This window comes from Macaca fascicularis, chromosome 15 (assembly GCF_037993035.2).
Source record: "Macaca fascicularis isolate 582-1 chromosome 15, T2T-MFA8v1.1".
NCBI lineage: Eukaryota > Metazoa > Chordata > Mammalia > Primates > Cercopithecidae > Macaca > Macaca fascicularis.
The window spans coordinates 13,485,650-13,502,747 of NC_088389.1; the positions used below are offsets into that span (position 1 = coordinate 13,485,650).

Consider the following 17,098-nt stretch of genomic DNA (forward strand, 5'->3'; position numbering starts at 1 on the left):
CGCCCGGCTAATTTTTTTTTATATTTTTAGTAGAGACGGGGTTTCACCGTGTTAGCCAGGATGGTCTTGATCTCCTGACCTCGTGATCCACCCGTCTCGGCCTCCCAAAGTGCTGGGATTACAGGCTTGAGCCACCGCGCCCGGCCCTATTTTTCTTATTTCGCCATGAAATAGCACTTGTATGCCAGAGGGTCTTGGGGAACCACTGATGGGTCTCAACACTGCAGAGCATGGAGGAGAATATGGAGCTCAGAGAGGGCGAGAGGGTCCTCCCAGGTCACACAGCCAGGAGAGGCAGAGCCAGGCCAGATTGTTCCATCCTGTTCCACCAGGTGACCTTCTTTCACCCCCTCTGCCTGCTCTCCCAGTCTCCCGTCAGCTGCCTCTCTCTGTGGATTACCCTTACTTACCCGACGGTGAGACACGATAGCCGCTTCCCCGAGCTCCTAGCTGGGCACCTGCCTTGCTCCAGGACACGGTTGGAGCTGGTACGCCCGTGCTGTGACATGTGAGGACCACGGGTGCCATCATGGTCACGGTGAAGTCTGTCTGGTCGTCAGCAATGGTGGGAGGCACTGAAACCCAAGACAAGGCTTGAGGCCCTGCCGGCGTGCATGGGGAACTCACGGCATGGGGCCGGGGGTAAAGCCAGTACACAAGGTGACATCAGCGAAAAAGGGCCAAGGAGTGAGGTGGGGCAACAGAGGGAGAAGTCACATTTGTCCACTCAGCAAATCCTTCTGGGCACGGGGCTATAGTTTTTTCTTAAAAAAAAAAAAAACTGTATTTTTTTCAGAGATGGAGTCTCAATATGTTGCCCAGGCTGGAATGCAGGGGCTAATCCCAAGTGTGATCCTACTACTGATCAACCCGTCTTGACCTGCTCTGTTTCCGACCTGGGCAGGTTCACCCTTCCTTAGGCAAGTTGGTGGTCCCCCGCTCCCGGGAGGTCACCATATTGATGCTGAGCTTAGTGCGAACACCCAATCAGCATAGTGCACTACAGTCCAGGACTCCCTGGGCTCAAGCGATCCTCCCGCCTCAGCCTCCTGAGTAGCTGGGACTATAGGCACGTGCCACTGCACCCAGTGGGATACGGCTTTCCTTAGAGACCCTGGCCTAGTAACTTCACAGGGGGTTACTCATGGGTTTCCCACTTGAAGTAGGGGAGGCCAGAGGAGACCTCCAGGGGGAATGGCATTTAACCTGTGATCTGAAGGGAAAGCAGGTGTTTGCTGAGTAAGGGGAAGCGTGTTCCTGTACAAAGTCCTTGAGGCAAGGAACAAAAAGCTGAGCAGCTCGATTAGACCCTGGAATGAGGCAGGTCTGGCGTGAACTGAATCTGGGGGCTTGGCAGGGCCAGACCACACAGGACCTGGTGTGCCCGGCTGAATTCTTGCATTCTGTCCTGAGGGCAGCAGGCAGCTGTGGAGGGAGGGATTTTTAATGGGGGTGATGACAAGGTCAGATGTGAATTTAGAACATTGTGGATTTGGGAGGGGCCAGGAACTGTGCCGGAGCTGGGGTTATGTCAGCAGTGACCCAGGATGATCTGAGAGGCCTTCCTGGAGGAGGTGTCCAGTGCAGCGCAAGAAAAAGCCACACAATTCCCTGCAGGCAGGGAGAGCCCCCAAGGGCGGGAAGGCGCTGCCCCCACCCCAGGTGTCCCCCTCCACCTCTGCCCTGACTCACCATGGACGGTCACCTGGTAGAGCCTGCGGGCCTCGCCCACCTCATTGCTCACCACGCACTCAAACTGGGCTGAGTCCTGGGGGCCAGGGGCCACAAGGAGCAGGGCGTTGGAGGGCAGGAGCCTGGGGCAGACAGATGGACGGCCAAGTGGCTGCTGGGCTGACAGACCAGCTGTGGCTTTCTGGCTGTGGGGGTCTCATGCCCATTTCCTGTACCTGACCTCCAGCCCTGACTCTAGAAATGGCTTCTAGAAGTTTCTACCCCAAAGGTCTAGCTGGCGGATTTGTGAGTGATTTTCATTTTCATCCCTGTTTCTCTGTAACCCTGCACATTTGTTACAATAACCATCTACGATAACTTCTGTAAGAACCACGACTTTAAAGCGGCTCAGAGTCTTAGTTACTGACTTCATTTTCACTAAGTCTAGGTTTGTTACATTGGTTTTCCAATTTTTAAAAATTGACATTTTTTTTTTTTGGAGACAGAGTCTGGTTCTGTTGCCCAGGCTGGAGTGCACTGACACAATCACAGCTCACTGCAGCCTCAACCTCCCAGGTTCAGGGGATCCTTCCATCTCAGCCTCAGACACCCACCACCATACTCCGCTAATTTTTAAATTTTTTTGTAGAGATGGGGTCTCACTATGTTGCCCAGCCTGGTCTTGAACTCCTGGCCTCAAGTAATCCTCCCACCTCAGCCTTCCACAGTGCTGGGATTACAGGTATGAGCTACCACGCCCAGTTCATGTTTTGTTTTTAGATGAGTGACTCTGGTGGACATAAATAAAGCCCAGATGTCTCTGCTTAGCTGTATGTCCCCAGTGCCCTCACCTCTATCTCAGTGTGAAGACTTTCTGATCCCCAAAGTTGAGACACAAGTTCTGGTCCTGACTCCGGTGAGACCTGAGCACACCCTGCCCCGTCCCTGCCCCATGCCCCCATGAGACGAGAGTGCCTCCCCACCCCGTGTGTCTCAGGAAGTCACCGCAAGGTCCAGCTCGTTACCGGTAGGCGCCCTGCTGCAGGCGGAAGTCCAGCTTCTGTCCGTCCTTCCACCAGACCACCAGGGGCTTAGGGGAGCCGCTGGCCTCGCAGGGCAGCGAGGCTGGGGTGTGGGCGGTCAGGGTCAGGTTGGAGGGGCTGGGGGCGATGGCTGGAGGCTCTGGGGAGAGCGCAGTGGTCAGGAGACAGGTGCAGCGGGCACAGGGGCTGGGGGCTCTCTGAGGCTGTGCCCAGGGGCAAAGCCACTGCCTACTGTCTTCCACCCATCCCTGAGGCAGCACAGAGGGAGAGGGCAGGACAAAGTCCCAAGACGGCGCTTCCAACAGCCTCCCAAAACTGCGTGTTCTGGGCTTTCCACATCCCTGAGCCCGGCACCCCCTTGCTGCCTTTCCTTGACTGAGGCCTCCAGGCCTCCACTCCCTTAGCCCCCCACCTGAGGCCAGGGCCCACCAGAGCAGCCTCACACAAGCTGATCCATTCGAGGGGAGGAGACTGAGGCATCTGAGTCTAGTGATTTTGAATTTTATCCTTTCACATGTTTTACTTTTTTTTTTTGTAGACAGAGTCTCACTCTGTCGCCCAGGCTGGAGTGCAGTGGTGTGATCATGGCTCACTACAGCCTGAAACTCCTGGGGTCGAGTGATCCTCCCACCTCAACCTCCCAGGCAGGTGGGACTACAGGCATGTGCCACCACGCTTGGCTAATTTAAGGATTTTTTTTTTTTTTTTTTTTTTGTAGAGATGGGGTCTCACTATGTTGCCCAGGTTGGTCTCAAACTCCTGGGATCAAGTGATTCTCCTGCCACGGTCTCCCAGACTTGTTTTACCTTTTGTGCATGCTTTCTTACTTAATAAAATCACTGTTCTGTTATGTAATATATGCACTAAAAATACATCTGTGTCCTTTGAGTGTGCATGATCACAACTTTTTACTAAAGGGCTTCATGGTCAAAAACATTTGAAGACCATTGGCTGTTGGCTCCTGACAGCTGGGGTGACCCAGAAACTAAGCAGGACTGGACCCCAACAGGGACTGGACACTGAAGGCCTTCCCCAGGCCACCTACCAAAGACCTGTAGGTCGCGGCCTTGGCGATCGGATCCAGCAGAGTTGGATACCAGGCAGAGGTAGTGGCCGGCATCCTGGGCAAGGACTGGCTGAATTCTCAGGGAACCCTCAGGCAGAACTTCGAACCTGGAATGGACAGGGGGTTGCCGTGGAGATGGGCAGGCCAGTGGGCCTGGAGCAGGGCTGTCCCCAGCAAGACCCTTCCCTCCGCCCCCCCTTTCCCAGTGAGAGAATGCTGATATGGTTTGGTTCTGTGTCCCCACCCAAATCTCATCTTGTAGCTCCCATAATTGCCACGTGTTGTGGGAGGGACCTGGTGGGAGATGATTGAATCAGAGAGGCAGGTCTTTCCCATGCTGTTCTCGTGATAGTAAATCAGTCTCATGAGATCTGATGGTTTTAAAAACGTAAATTTCTCTACACAAGCTCTCTCTTTGTCTGCGGCCATCCACGTAACATGTGACTCGTGCCTCCTTTCCTTCCACCATGATTGTGAGGCCTCCCCAGCCGTGTGGAACTGTAAGTCCGATAAACCTCTTTCTTTTGTAAATTGCGCAGTTTCAGGTATGTCTTTATCAGCAACGTGAAAATGGACTAATACAGATGCTACCTTTGGAGGTCAGAGTCTTGCATCTATGAGGCCAAGGTCAGGTGGTCAGAGCCATGAGCAGCTCCCCACAGCCCAAGCCAACATTGGAAAGATGGAGAGAAGGGCTGCTTTGGGCCTCCCCGACACCCTCCTGGGCCTGGCCTCTCCTGAGACGCAGAAGGAGCAGCACCCTGCTCTTCTTGAGAGCAGTCCTGAGATCTGAAAAGTGCCCTTCCCAAGGGCCATGTCTGTACCGTGCAATCCCGCCCCTGGCCACAGTTGATTGGATGGGGGATGGACATATCACTCAGGCTGGGCCAATGGCATTCTGTGCCCTGGGAATTTAGAGTGGGGATTCACAGACAGCTTCCTAGTGAGCTGAGGAGCTGTAAACCTGGGTGAGGCTGGGGGCTATGGGGTTGTCAGGGCGTGTGTTTCTCCCACGTTCACCAAGGAAGAAGGCAAGAGAGAGAAAGATGAAGCCCACACCGAGAGAAGCTGAGAGAAGCTTTAAAACCATCAGATCTCGTGAGACCCACTCACGCCCCTCTACCCCGCCCCATCTATCAAGGCTTCTGATCAAGTCAAACAAGCAAGAGACCTTCATGAGTGGTGGGCCTGTCCTTGTGTTCTGAGACGCCCCATGTCCTGATGATAAAGTCACTTTTCTGCTCCAATTGCCCAAGTGGGTTTGGTTTGCAACCCACAAAGTGGCACCTGAGAGCCTCCCCGAGGCCCACCCCTTCCCTCTCCCACCTGGGGCTCCTGGGATCCAGGGGTACCCCGTCCTTCCGCCAGCTCACGAGGGGTGTGGGCACACCATCGGCCTGGCAGGGCAGCAGGGCTGTCTGGTTCACTGAGACGTTCACTGCAGGTGGTCCCGACCGGATGGTGGGCACCGCTGGGGAGGGGCACAGAAGGAGTGGTGCTGGGAGCTGTGGCTCTAAGGGGGTGGGCAGGGTGGGGTGGGGTGGGCAGGGTGGGGTGGGGCGGGCTCTACTCACTGTGGATCTCCACGCGGAAGGCCACACTGGTGCCGCCTGCAGCGTTGCGGGCTGTGCAGCTGTAGTCGCCTCTGTCAGCCGTGCTCAAGGCCTGCAGCTGGAGGAACCTGCCCCGCTCTGGGAACTGTGTGTGGGCGTCCTCCTGGAGATCCCCGCCAGAGTGGAGAGACCCTTATCAGTGCCCAACTGCTCCCGGCCAGACCCCAGCACCAGACGTGGAGGACTGAGGAACTGGTGAAGCTGGACAGTGGCTCTGTCCTTCTAGCCTGACCGCAGGCCCTGACTGTGACCTGCTGAGGACCCTCTAAGGAAATGCACTCCTCTGGGAGGAAATGCATCTCCTGTCTCTGGAATTCCTGTCAGAACACCCACAACCCTGAATCCACAGACGCAAACTGACCCCATTTGAGAGGTGGGCACAGAGAACCTTGGTCACCAGCCCAGGCCACACAGCCGCTAAGCATAGCTTCAAGGAACCAGGGGGAGGACACTGGGTGGGCCTCGGAAGCCCTGAGTGACCTGAACCTTGCCTCAGTGTCCCCATCCATAAAATGGGAGTGACAATGACAATGGGGGGTATGACACCCGGGCAACAGGGTGCAAAGTGCAGCTCAGAGCAGGCCCTTGGCACCCGCTCTGGATCTTGGATCCGGCCAGGTCAGGTCTGGGGCCTGAGAGGGACAGAAGGCAGCACCCTGGGGCCCCGCCTGGCGCCCACCTGCAGCACGACGCCATCTCGGTGCCACGTGATCTCGGGCGCTGGCTCTGCCTCCACCGAACACTCCAGGACCAGCTGCCCCGGGGCCAGGCCGACCACAAAGCGGGGGCCTCGGGGCCCAACAATGTTTGGAGGGGCTGGGAAGCGGGTGGCACAAGAGGACGTGAGAGGTAGACTCACCCCTGCCACGAGCCCGTCCTGCCTCCCGGCCCTGCCCCCACCCCACCCCCACCACCTACCTTGAACCCTGACCCGGAAGCTCTTCTCGACTGCACCTGCAGGGCTTTCAGCCAGGCAAGTGTACAGCCCGGCATCCCCAACCTGGAGATGGAGCGGGTTGAGCAGCTGCCCCTGGCCCCTGTCTGCCTGCCTCCCGATCTGGTTTCTTTCTTATGCCACAAGGGACCCAGAATTCAAACTCAGCCCTGCGAGGTCTGCCATCCACCTTCCCAGCCAACCCATGCCCTCTCCCTCCCTCTCACTGTTGCTTTAGGGCTGGTGCGATGCCTGCCTCTTCCCAGAAGTCCCCCTTAACTGCACCAGCCCTCCTCTGGCTTAGATGGGGTCACCTGGTTTTGGCATCAGCCTGGGCCCTGACCCTGCTGGGAGCTCCCAAGGGCACGGCTTAGGTGGGTCACCTCCACACCCTCGTACCCCACACAGAGGAGGAGCTTCAGGCAAACCTTGTCAACTGCCCACTGGGTCTGGGGAACCTGCAGTCCCTCCCCTCTCCCCCAACCCCCAGCCTCACCCCACGGTGGCAGCACCGGTACCTGCACACTCTCCACCCGGAGCACCCCTGAGGCTCTGCTGCTGTTCTCCAGCCTGGTCAGGGCCTGCCCGTCCTTATGCCAGGTGATGTTGGGCTGGGGGGTGCCCTGGGCCTCACAGAGGAGCTCCATGGGGGCACCGGGGGTCAATGACAGCTCTGTAGGCTGGCCTGAGTCCTCAATGTGAGGGGGCTCTGCAAGCCACCATGGAGGGGAACACACAATTGACACACGTTTCCAGGATGGTACCGCACTTGAAAACGCGTGCTGAGTCCGGGGGCTCTGCTCCCACATTTTGGTGGCTCTCGTTCTTGCATCTGCCACCAAGGTTTGGTGGAAAGAACCCAGGAGCACAGCCATGGGAGAATGAAAGCCTGGACACCCACTCCCTGCAGGTAAGGCAGGCGAGAGGCATCCCAGCCGGAACCAAGTTCCCCGAGTTCCACTCCCAGGTGGCAGTCCCAGGCCTCCAGGGGACTCACCTCCCTCACTGCCCTTCCCATTGCCTCCAGAGTCCCACCCTCTCCCCTGAGCCCAGAGAAGCTGGCCAGAGGCCAGAGGACCCACCCATGACGGTCAGCTGGAAATGCCTCCTGGCTTCCCCGGCCTCGCTCACGGCCACACAGGAGTAGGTCCCCGAGTCACCAGCTCCCACTGCCTCCAGCTGCAGGCTGGGCCCCTGCTCAAGGCTCTGGGACAACAAGGGCTCCCCGTCCTTCATCCATGACACGAGAGGCAGGGGAACGCCCCGGGCCTCGCACGGGAGTTCCACTGGGGAGCCACGAACCACCATCACCTCATTCTGGAACTCCACCGGCTCCAGGACAGGGGGCACTGTGGAGGGCAGAAAGGTGGGCAGGAGCCATTTTATTCCAGGACTCTTATCTCCAGTACTCAACTTAGACATCACCTCCTCCAGGAAGCCGCCCTGGTCCCCCAAGGCCAGGTGGGGTGCCCTCCTCTGTGCTCCCACAGCATCCTCTCCGTCTCCCAGTGTCACTAGTTCCCTGAATTGTGATTATCTATTTACAGAGCTGCTTCCTGCACTGGCCTCTCTGCCCCCGCCTATCCTGGGCATATCAGAGTGCCCATGGCTACTTGTGAGGTGCGAACGGGCAATCCAGTGCGTCAGAGACTGAGCCGCAGTGTCCACTCTCCTTGATGCCCCCAAGGCCCATCCTTGGTTCCACCCAGATGGGCAGGGGGGCCAAGGGCCTTGCTTCTCACCCACCAAGGCCAGAGACCCCCTTGCCCCACCCCCTGCTCCATACCCTGCACCTGCAAGGTGAAGTTCCTGTCCGCCACGCCAGCTGGGCTTGCGGCCACGCAGGTGAAGATGCCGGCATCTGCCAACTGCACCTGGGAAATCCTGAATCTCCCGAGAGGAGGGAGAAGGAGAGAAGAGAAAGCGAGAGAGAGAGAGATAGAGAGGCCGGCTGTGTGGAAAGACTTCCTCTCTTTTCCATCCTTTGTCTCCCAAGAACTTGCTGGCCAGAGTGGTCAGAGTGACTGAGCCCAGCCTTTGCTTAAACTCTTTTTTTTTTTTTTGAGATGGAGTCTCGCTGTGTCGCCCAGGCTGGAGTGCAGTGGCACGATCTTGGCTCACTGCAAGCTCCGCCTCCCGGGTTCACGCCATTCTCCTGCCTCAGCCTCCCGAGTAGCTGGGACTACAGGCGCCCGCCACCTCGCCCGGCTAGTTTTTTGTATTTTTGGTAGAGACGGGGTTTCACCGTGTTAGCCAGGATGGTGTTGATCTCCTGACCTCGTGATCTGCCCGCCTCAGCCTCCCAAAGTGCTGGGATTACAGGCGTGAGCCACCACGCCCGGCCTGCTTACATTCTTTACCCGGGTTTCTGGTGCCCCCAGGATAAAGCCTCCAGCTGCCTCCACCCCTGCTGCCTGCTGCAACCCATCTCCTTCTGAAGCCAGACCTCCTGCCTCCCAAATTCGGGAAGCTCCGCGTCCCACATGGACAGCTTGGCTCCTCTTCCTCTACGCAACCCTCTTTGCCTTCAGAGTTCACTGGAGTCATCTCAGCTCACTGGCTTCACTATCTGTCCTCCCACTTTCTCTCAACCCCTTTCACCTCAACCACCCCTCCGCAGCTGCTCTTGCCCAGTCCCCAGGGACAGCCATAGCACCAAAGCCAACAGTCCGTCCTCAGGCCTCGTCTCCGGTGACCCGGTTGGTCTCTCCTTCCCTGAAACCTGACTTCTCCTGTATCTCCTCCTATCCTGACCACCTCCCCTTCCCTAGGTCCCTGAGACCCATCCTCACATTAGCAGCTGGGGCGCAGTCCACACTCGCTCTGGGATGGGGGGTGGGTTTTGCTGACAGTCCTGGTTTCCAGCACTTCCCACTGGCTGTCAATCCCCACATGTCCACTCTGAGTGGAACAGCCAACGCCTGTGTGCCATCTCCCCTACCTGAGGGTGCGGCCAGAGCTGTGGAGGAGGGTGCGCTGGGAGAGCGGGAGGGGCAGGCCGTCCTTGAGCCAGCTCACATGGATGGGCGGGGAGCCCCGTACGGGGCATGCCATGGTCACCAGCTCCCCAGGCCTGCTCACCAGGGCCCCCGAGCCGTCTGCTCCCTGCTCAATGGTGGGAGGAACTGGGGGTGGGTAGAAAAAAGAGGAGTAATGAGGAGGTCTTGGGAGGAAAGTGGGCTCCTCCCAGGGAAATCCCAGAAGTAGAGACCTGGACTTGTGCCGCCAGCAACCACAGTGGTCTCCGCCCCTCATGAGGGATGAGGCCCACTGCACGGGGGGCACAGCCACTCCCTGACTCTCTTCTCACCTCCCGAATCTCCACTGTACCCTGGGCTGGCATTATTGTCCTCTAGTTTGAGGATGGGGCACGGAGGCCCAGGGAAGTGAGACCCATGGCCCAGGTCACAGTGTGGGCTTTGCTCACATGTCACCTTATCTCCCGTGCCCAGGCCCACGCATCACCCTCCAGATGCCCCCGGGCTCCTCACCCAGCACGTTCACCGTGTGCAGCCTGGCGTCCTCCCCAGCTGGGTTGTGGGCCATGCAGGTGTAGGCACCCGCGTCCGAGGCCCTCAGGCCTTTTAGCACCAGGGAGCCGCCATCCAGGTAGAACCTGCCACAGGGAGGGAGGGCCGACGGCAGGGGCATAAGGTGAAGTGGGCTCTGCCGCCTCTGGGGAGGGCATGGGCCAAGTCTTACCGGAGGTGGGGGCCCATGTCCTGGCCCAGCGGGCTGCCGTCCTTCAGCCAGGCCACATCCGGCAGCGGCTGCCCATCAGCCTCACAGTCCAGCCGCACCTCCTGCCCTTCCAAGATGTGGTGCTCCTGCGCGGTGCCCGAGCTCCGGATCCGGGGGGGCACTGAGGCAGGGGTGCAGTGAGGCCCTGGGTGACGGCAGGGGCAGCCATGGGAGTGGGACAGGAGGGTGCAGGGCGCAGACCTACCCAGCACTGCGACCACGAAGTCCTTGCGGGCCTCGGCCTGAGTGTTCTCAGCCACACATGTGTAGGTGCCTGCCTGGGTCGGTTGCAGGCGGCTCAGTTGGAGGCGTCCCCCCCGGGAGACCACACCATGCACCACGCTGCTCTCTGTGGGACAGAGGGGGACCCCTGAATCCCCCAGCCCCTTCTTGTGCTCCTAGAAAACTGAACCCCCCAGAGGCAGAAGCTCCTTCTTATATGTCCCCACCTTCCCCAGCCCAGTCTCTGTTCCTTAGAATCCTCCCTCATTTCCTTCCACTTGAGACAGCTCTTCCCAAGAGACCCTCTCCCTTCAGCATCCAGGATTTGCTCTCGGGCCCAGCTCTCACCTCCCATCCTCTCCCTCCCCACCCTGACCCTCTACCCCATCTATCAAGGTTTCTGCTCAAGTCAAACCTGCCCCTCACTGACCCCACACAGGTCACCCTGGGGCCTCCCCCTGGGCCTCTGCTCAGGCTCCTCCCACTCCCGGCCTTCAGGCCTCCCCCTTCATTCTCTCCAGCCACACCCCTGCCCAAAGCCATCCCTAACTGCCCCAGCCCAGGCCCATCTCCCCGCCCAGATCCTCATGGGTCCAGCCAGCCTCTCAACACAAAAACACGAGCAACTGCCCTGTGCCTAGCATGGAGCTCGGGAATCAAAGATGAGGGCAACTCAGTCCCTGTCCTCAAGGAGTTCACAATGTATCGGGGTGGGGGCCATGAAACAAGGGGACCCAGTGCGGACAAGCCCCGTGAGCCCCTGATGGAGCGGGGGAACCTGGGGCACAGGAAGGGTCGGGAGGGCTCCTGGAGGTGGTGAGTCTTCGCTGAGACGTGAATGTTGAGCAGGAATCAGCCAGTGGGGAGCGGAGGTGACCACGGGAGCCTGGGTGGGTATTCCAGGCAGGGAACACAGGTGCCAAGAGCTGGACATGAGAGGGGGCGGGGCCTGCAGCCACCTGACCCAAGAGAGGCGACAACACAGGTCCACGCAGAAACACGAACACAGAGGTTCACAGCAGCACTGAGCATCTCAGCCAAAAGGTGCAGACACCCCAAATGCCCATCAACTGACCAGTGGATGCACAAAACGTGACACAGCCACACGATGGAATATTCAGCCACACAAGGGAATGAAGAGAAAAATTTAATTTTTAAAAAGAATGAAGCACTGGCCAGGCACAGTGGCTCACGCCTATAATCCCAGCACTGTGGGAGGCCGAGGCAGGTGGATCACCTGAGGTCAGGAGTTCGAGACCAGCCTGGCCAACACGGTGAAACCCCATCTCTACTAAAAGTACAAACATTAGCTGGCTGTGGTGGTGCGCACCTGTAATCCCCGCTACTCAGGAGGCTGAGGCAGGAGAATCGCTTGAACCCGGGAGGCGGAGGTTGCAGTGAGCCAAGATTGTGGCACTGCACTCCAGCATGGGTAACAGAGAGAGACTCCGTCTCAAAAAAAAAAAAAAAAAAAAAAAAAGAGAATGAAGTACTAATCCACGCTACAACATGGATGAAACTTGAAAACATGCTAAGTGGAAGGAGCCAGACACAAAAGGCCACACACTCTATGATGCCGTTGATGTGAAATGCCCGTAACAGGCCAATCCACAGAGACAGAAAGCAGATTTGTGGTTTCCTGGCTCTGGGGAAAGAAGAAATTGGGGGAAAACAGGGAGTGATTGCTAATGGGTATGGGGTGTCCTTTTGGTGATAAAAATGTTCTAAATTTGATGGTGGTGATGGTCACACAACTCTGTGACTGTACTACAAATCACTGAATTGGATGTTTTCAGTGGGTGAATTATATAGTGTGTGAATTATATCCCAATAAAGCTGTTATGAGAGAGAGGGGCAGGTTGGAGGAGCCAGCACAGCCACATTTATTGCATGGAGGGGCAGGGAGAGGTGGCTGGCAGCACCAGCCCCCGCTGTGGACGGATTTCCACCAGACAAGGGACCAGATCCGAGCTGCACCTTCAGACCTTTCTGCCCCACGTGGAGCCTGCACGGGAGGCACAGTGGGCCCAGGAGACCACGTGGGGCTTCTGCCCTCATGTGGAGGAACAATGGGCACAGCAGTGGCCAGAATGGGGAGGCCTGCATGGGGGATGGGGGTGACCCACGGCCCAGCTAGGACAGAGCTGAGTCACCACCAAGGAGCAGCTCTGGGGGCCAATGTTGAGCCCAGTGTCAGCCAGTGGGCTTTCTACAGCCCTCAGTGCCCACCCTGCACAATGGAGAGCCCACGTCTGCTGTCTCGTGGGAGATGATTGAGGGTGTGGATGCAAAGGAGCTTTCAAACCCCCACAGGAGACGCTCCTTGTGTTTGGATTCCAAGGGCCAATAAATAACACTTCGCTCAAACACAAATGGGGCAGGGCCAACATGGCACCACCAGTCTCTGGTTTTGCCAAGATCATCAACAACCAATAACTTCCTTCCGCCACCTCCGATGTCATCTTATTACAGAAAGGAATGCTTTCCGCAAAACAGACAAGGACAGATGTGCTTACCCACGGGCATCCTGTCCTTCAGCCAAGTGACCGTGGGTGCAGGGATCCCGGACACATCACAGGTCAGGACCAGGGGGCTCCCAGCCACCTGACTCACTGTCTCTGTCTTGGGGTTCTCAAATGTTGGGGACACTGCAGGAAAAAAAACCAGACTGTCAGAATTCTGAGACTCTTCCCCTACTTCCTTCCCCTCAGGCAGATCAGGGAGCCCTAAGAAGCCCTTCCCGGTAGTTAGGAGTTCCCATTTTATGTTTCATTCACAAATGTAAATAGAACCAGGGCCTGGCTATTTTAAAGCATACAAAGCAAAGCTCCAGCAGGGTCTACTTAGCCCAAGGATGGTAAATGGGAGGCTCACTCACCCTTAAGGCTCACAGTCCTTAACCTGTGCCAGGGCAGACATCACTAATCGATTTCAGCACTCTCTCCTGATCTGCCAGGATGAAGTCACACACCCCAGGCAGCCATCACCAGTGGAACAGAGTCAACCAGGCTCAAGATGAAATGCCTTTGCCCTCAGGGACCAGATATTCCCCCACTTTCCACTGTTCATCAGTGTAGCCGTCAGAAAAGGCTGGGAGCTTTGAGCAGCGAGCCTGGTGTCAGTCCTTTTCTCGTTACTTTATTTTTTATTTTTTGTAGATACAGGGTCTCGCTATGTTGCCCAGTCTGATCTCAAACTCCTGGGCTCAAGTGATGCCCCTGCCTCAGTCTTTCAAAGTGCTGGGATTACAGGCATGAGCCCCTGCACTCCGTCTTGTCAGTCCTTTTCAACGATTGTGTTGCGTATGGCTCAGTGTTGCATGGGCCCACCGCTCACCTGGTTGGGAGGCTACTGGCTTTGGCATCCATGGCAGATGGCTGGTGTCCCCCCCAGCCCGTTCTTCCCACTGTGCACGGCAGAGTTTTAGCTGAGCCCACCCACGATCACTCTAGCAGAAACTACACTTCCCAGTGTCCCTTGCAGTCAGCTGCCTGAGCGCTCACTAATGGAATACACGCAGAAGGGGCAGGTGCAACTTCCGCAGGAAATAAATGCTTGCCCACCACTTCTGTTCTTTTCTGCTTCCTGTGGGCCAGGACAGGATGCCGTGTCCCAGTTTCAACCATATGCACAAGAACAACACCCTAAGAAATGGAAGATCAACAGGAGGGAAGGAACCCAGGTCCCTTAACTACCGCATGGAGCTGAGCTACGCACCAGCCTAGACACCCACCTCTGGGCTTTTGAATAAGAGTTAAACTCTCTCATTTACTCAACTACATTTTGGGGTCTCTTTGTGGCACGGCTAAGTCTATATCCTAACTAACATGACATCTGAGCCCCAGAAAATCTGGCCAAGTTTCCTGGACAGCGTAAATAGGTTCCTTCTTACCCCAGCTGAAGCCACATGTCCAATCAAATGGCATCTGTGCTCCCTCCTTGGGTGGATGGGACAGGCCCTCCCGGGATCAAGATGCAGGTGACATGGCCTCCTGTGTGTCTGATCTCATAGGGCTCCTTCATCTTAGTGCCCATGTGCCAGGCCCTGTGCCCAGCAATTTATAGACACTGCCATTTTGGTGGCTTCCATGGGATCGGCCAGGTTCACTGTGCCTGGCAGGCAGCTACTGCTTTTAGACTCATTCACTGAAGGTAAACCTTAGGCTCCAAGGGACAAAGTCATTCTGCTAAGCTCCATGAAGCAGGTCACTGGCAGAGTTCTATTTGGAGCCTGCTAACCCTAGTCTTTTAAATTCTAGAAATTAGCTGGGTGCAGTGGCTCACGCCTGTAATGTCAGCATTTTGGGAGGCTGAGGCAGGAGGATTGCTTGAGCCCAGGAGTTCGAAACCAGCCTGGGCAACATAATGAGATCCCATCTCTACAAAAGCAAAGAGCTATCTATAGCTGTAGATATAGATATAGATATGTACACAAATTCTAGTCATTGTGCCCTCAGCACTTGGCAGCACTGCCTCTGTTCAGCTATTGTCTTTGTCCTCCTCAGCAGCCCTGGGTGTTGCTAGGGGCTCCATGGTTACGTTGACCAGGCTGGTCCCCGGCTTACCCTGGACGGTGAGGGTGAAAGTCCGCACAGCCTCCCCAGCCACGTTGCTGACTTTACAGCTGTATAAACCTTTATCTGACACCTGAGAGAGGAAGAGCACACAGTGGCTGTGTGCTGGAGCTGGAAGTGGGGTGCTAGGGCTCCCCAAAAGCATTTAGGCCCCCAAAACTTCCAGAGCAGGGGCCTCCCAAATATGCTGGTCCTGACTGGGGAGCCAAAGGGAATCAGGACCCTCTGGCCTTTTCCAAGAGCCTCAGGAAGCAGGAGAGCCCCTCAACAGTGAATACACAGGCTCTGGGGGCCTCCCTCCCTGGGCCAAGCTGGGAGGAAGAGGCCCCCCTTGCTGTGGGGATGGAGCCTGACCAGGAATGGATTTCCAGGGGAACAGCAAACATTTATCCAGCAAACACCGTGAGCATCTAATCCACACCAGGGAGGGAGGGAAGGAGGGCAGAGCAGACTCCCAGGAGTCTCAGACGGTCAGCCAGAGCGGACCAGATAAAAGCATCTAGATGCCAAGGAAACTGAAGCAGGAAAGGCTCATGCCATGACTGCAGGGCTGGGTCTGGAACGTGACTCCAGAGCCCTGAGCTCCACCCACGTCTCCCACCCTGGAAGCTGCTAATCAACTCGGTTTGGGGTCCCACAGGCCAAGGAGGCAGCAACGCATGTCCTCCCCACCTTCCTCCCCACAGCTCGCCAGGGCTGAGAGGCGACTTTCCTGTAGCTGCCCATGGCTGCCCGTGCCCCAAAGGTTGCTCACCTGGGCCTCCTGGATCTCCAGCCTCTGCCCACCCTGCAGAGCCTGGGTCTGCTGCGCCAGGACAAGGGGCTGCCCATCCTTGTACCAGGTCACAGTTGGCTCAGGGAGCGCATCTGTCTCGCAGCTCAGGACAGCTCTGTCCCCGACCCTCACCAGGACCGCACCGTGGGGGCCGCTGGGAGCCTGCCTGAAGGCAGGGGGAACTGGGGGCAGGAGATAGCAGAGTGAGGTGTTGTGGCTGTCCCCGCGCCCTCCCCACTCAGCCACAGGGAAAATGCCAGTGGAGACCCACCAGGGTCACACAGCAGACCCAGCCCTGGGTGCTGGCGCAGACCCAGGGGAGTTGGAGGAAGAGAACCAGGCCAGCACGCCAAGGACCTGCTGAGTGACCAGGGACAGCCTCCTGCCTCTCTGAGCCTCAGCCTCCTAGATGGGGGAGATGCTGACGCCTGCCCCCACCCAGACTTTTTCCTACAGGGGGCAGGCCCCAGCTGGGTTATAGCCCCTCTGTGGGCGCCCTTTCAGCCCCCCTGTGGCTCCAGTGAACCAATGTAGAAGTCCCGGTTCCCCACGACTGTGAGCCCACAGAGCCTGGCGCAGCGTCTGGCTGGTGTTCGTGCAAGTGAATGAACCAGCCCCGGGGCTAGAAAGAACCTTCCAGAGAGTCCTTGCTCAAGATGCCTTGGACCAGCTTTTCCCCCAGAGGATTCTGAAGACCACAAGCCTTGAAACAGGCTCCACCGTGAAAAAGGCTTCACCGATCACACAAGGCTTGGGGAGGCCCCTTCCCTAGCCAGGCTCTTGGGGCCCATCCCGCTGCTCCCCCTCCTCAGAGCTGACCCATGCGGGCGTCCCAGCCTCCCCCTGTGCCTCCTGGCCCTCTCCTGGCTATGTTCCCCGGGGAGTGTGGGCTGAGGGGTGACTGAAGGAGGGGGACGGTATGAGTCGGGGACAGACATGGACGTACCCAGAACACTGAGCTGCACCAGCTTCTGGTCTCGGCCGGCAGCGTTGAGGGCTTCGCATGTATATGTCCCGGAGTCCGACAGCCGTGCTCGCCCCAGCTGCAGCGTGTGGGTACCTGTGGGGGGAGCCAGCCCCTCACACCAGCATTCTAGCCCAGCCCCCAGTCCTAAATCCCTGCCCGGCTGACAGCCCTGTCCCAGGTCAGAGGAGCAACTCTCTCCCCATGTAACCTTAGAGCTGGGCTGGACACCTCAGTTTACCCACCAGGAAGGAGGAAGATTTCTTCACCCAGGGAGAGGGCCTGGCTGTCCTTGTACCATGTGACCTCGGGGTTTGGGTGAGCGTGGACATCACAAGGGAGGGAGACGCTGCTATTGAGGATGGCAGTGACCTGCTCCAAGTCCAGGCCTGCGATTCGTGGCGGGACTATCCCCACAGTCACCACGGTAGAGAAAGGCATGAGAATCACATCAGCAGGGGAGCACGGAGCCCGAGAGAAACCCTGAACCTCACT

General features: G+C 57.5%; 1 protein-coding gene across 6 annotated transcripts in view; it reads right to left on the reverse strand.

Annotated features, from left to right (window-relative positions):
• HMCN2 (hemicentin 2) overlaps window positions 1-17,098 on the reverse strand; it is a 178,851-nt gene that overhangs the window by 34,471 nt on the left and 127,282 nt on the right. For 2 of the 6 annotated variants that reach the window (XM_045373939.2, XM_045373938.2), the window contains exons 58-77: window positions 16,849-17,010; window positions 16,586-16,699; window positions 15,619-15,821; window positions 14,856-14,937; window positions 12,807-12,938; window positions 10,274-10,417; window positions 10,030-10,189; window positions 9,819-9,943; window positions 9,269-9,452; window positions 8,114-8,211; window positions 7,410-7,676; window positions 6,846-7,036; window positions 6,312-6,393; window positions 6,073-6,209; window positions 5,355-5,496; window positions 5,107-5,251; window positions 3,760-3,887; window positions 2,697-2,853; window positions 1,693-1,814; window positions 411-575 (exon numbers count right to left, since the gene is read on the reverse strand). In XM_045373939.2, the coding sequence (XP_045229874.2) occupies window positions 411-575; window positions 1,693-1,814; window positions 2,697-2,853; window positions 3,760-3,887; window positions 5,107-5,251; window positions 5,355-5,496; window positions 6,073-6,209; window positions 6,312-6,393; window positions 6,846-7,036; window positions 7,410-7,676; window positions 8,114-8,211; window positions 9,269-9,452; window positions 9,819-9,943; window positions 10,030-10,189; window positions 10,274-10,417; window positions 12,807-12,938; window positions 14,856-14,937; window positions 15,619-15,821; window positions 16,586-16,699; window positions 16,849-17,010 (2,940 nt within the window). Of the gene's footprint in view, window positions 1-410; window positions 576-1,692; window positions 1,815-2,696; window positions 2,854-3,759; window positions 3,888-5,106; window positions 5,252-5,354; window positions 5,497-6,072; window positions 6,210-6,311; window positions 6,394-6,845; window positions 7,037-7,409; window positions 7,677-8,113; window positions 8,212-9,268; window positions 9,453-9,818; window positions 9,944-10,029; window positions 10,214-10,273; window positions 10,418-12,806; window positions 12,939-14,855; window positions 14,938-15,618; window positions 15,822-16,585; window positions 16,700-16,848; window positions 17,011-17,098 lie in introns of those variants that run through there. The other 4 variants (XM_065529996.1, XM_074016269.1, XR_012424259.1 and 1 more) reach the window with 4 other exon arrangements.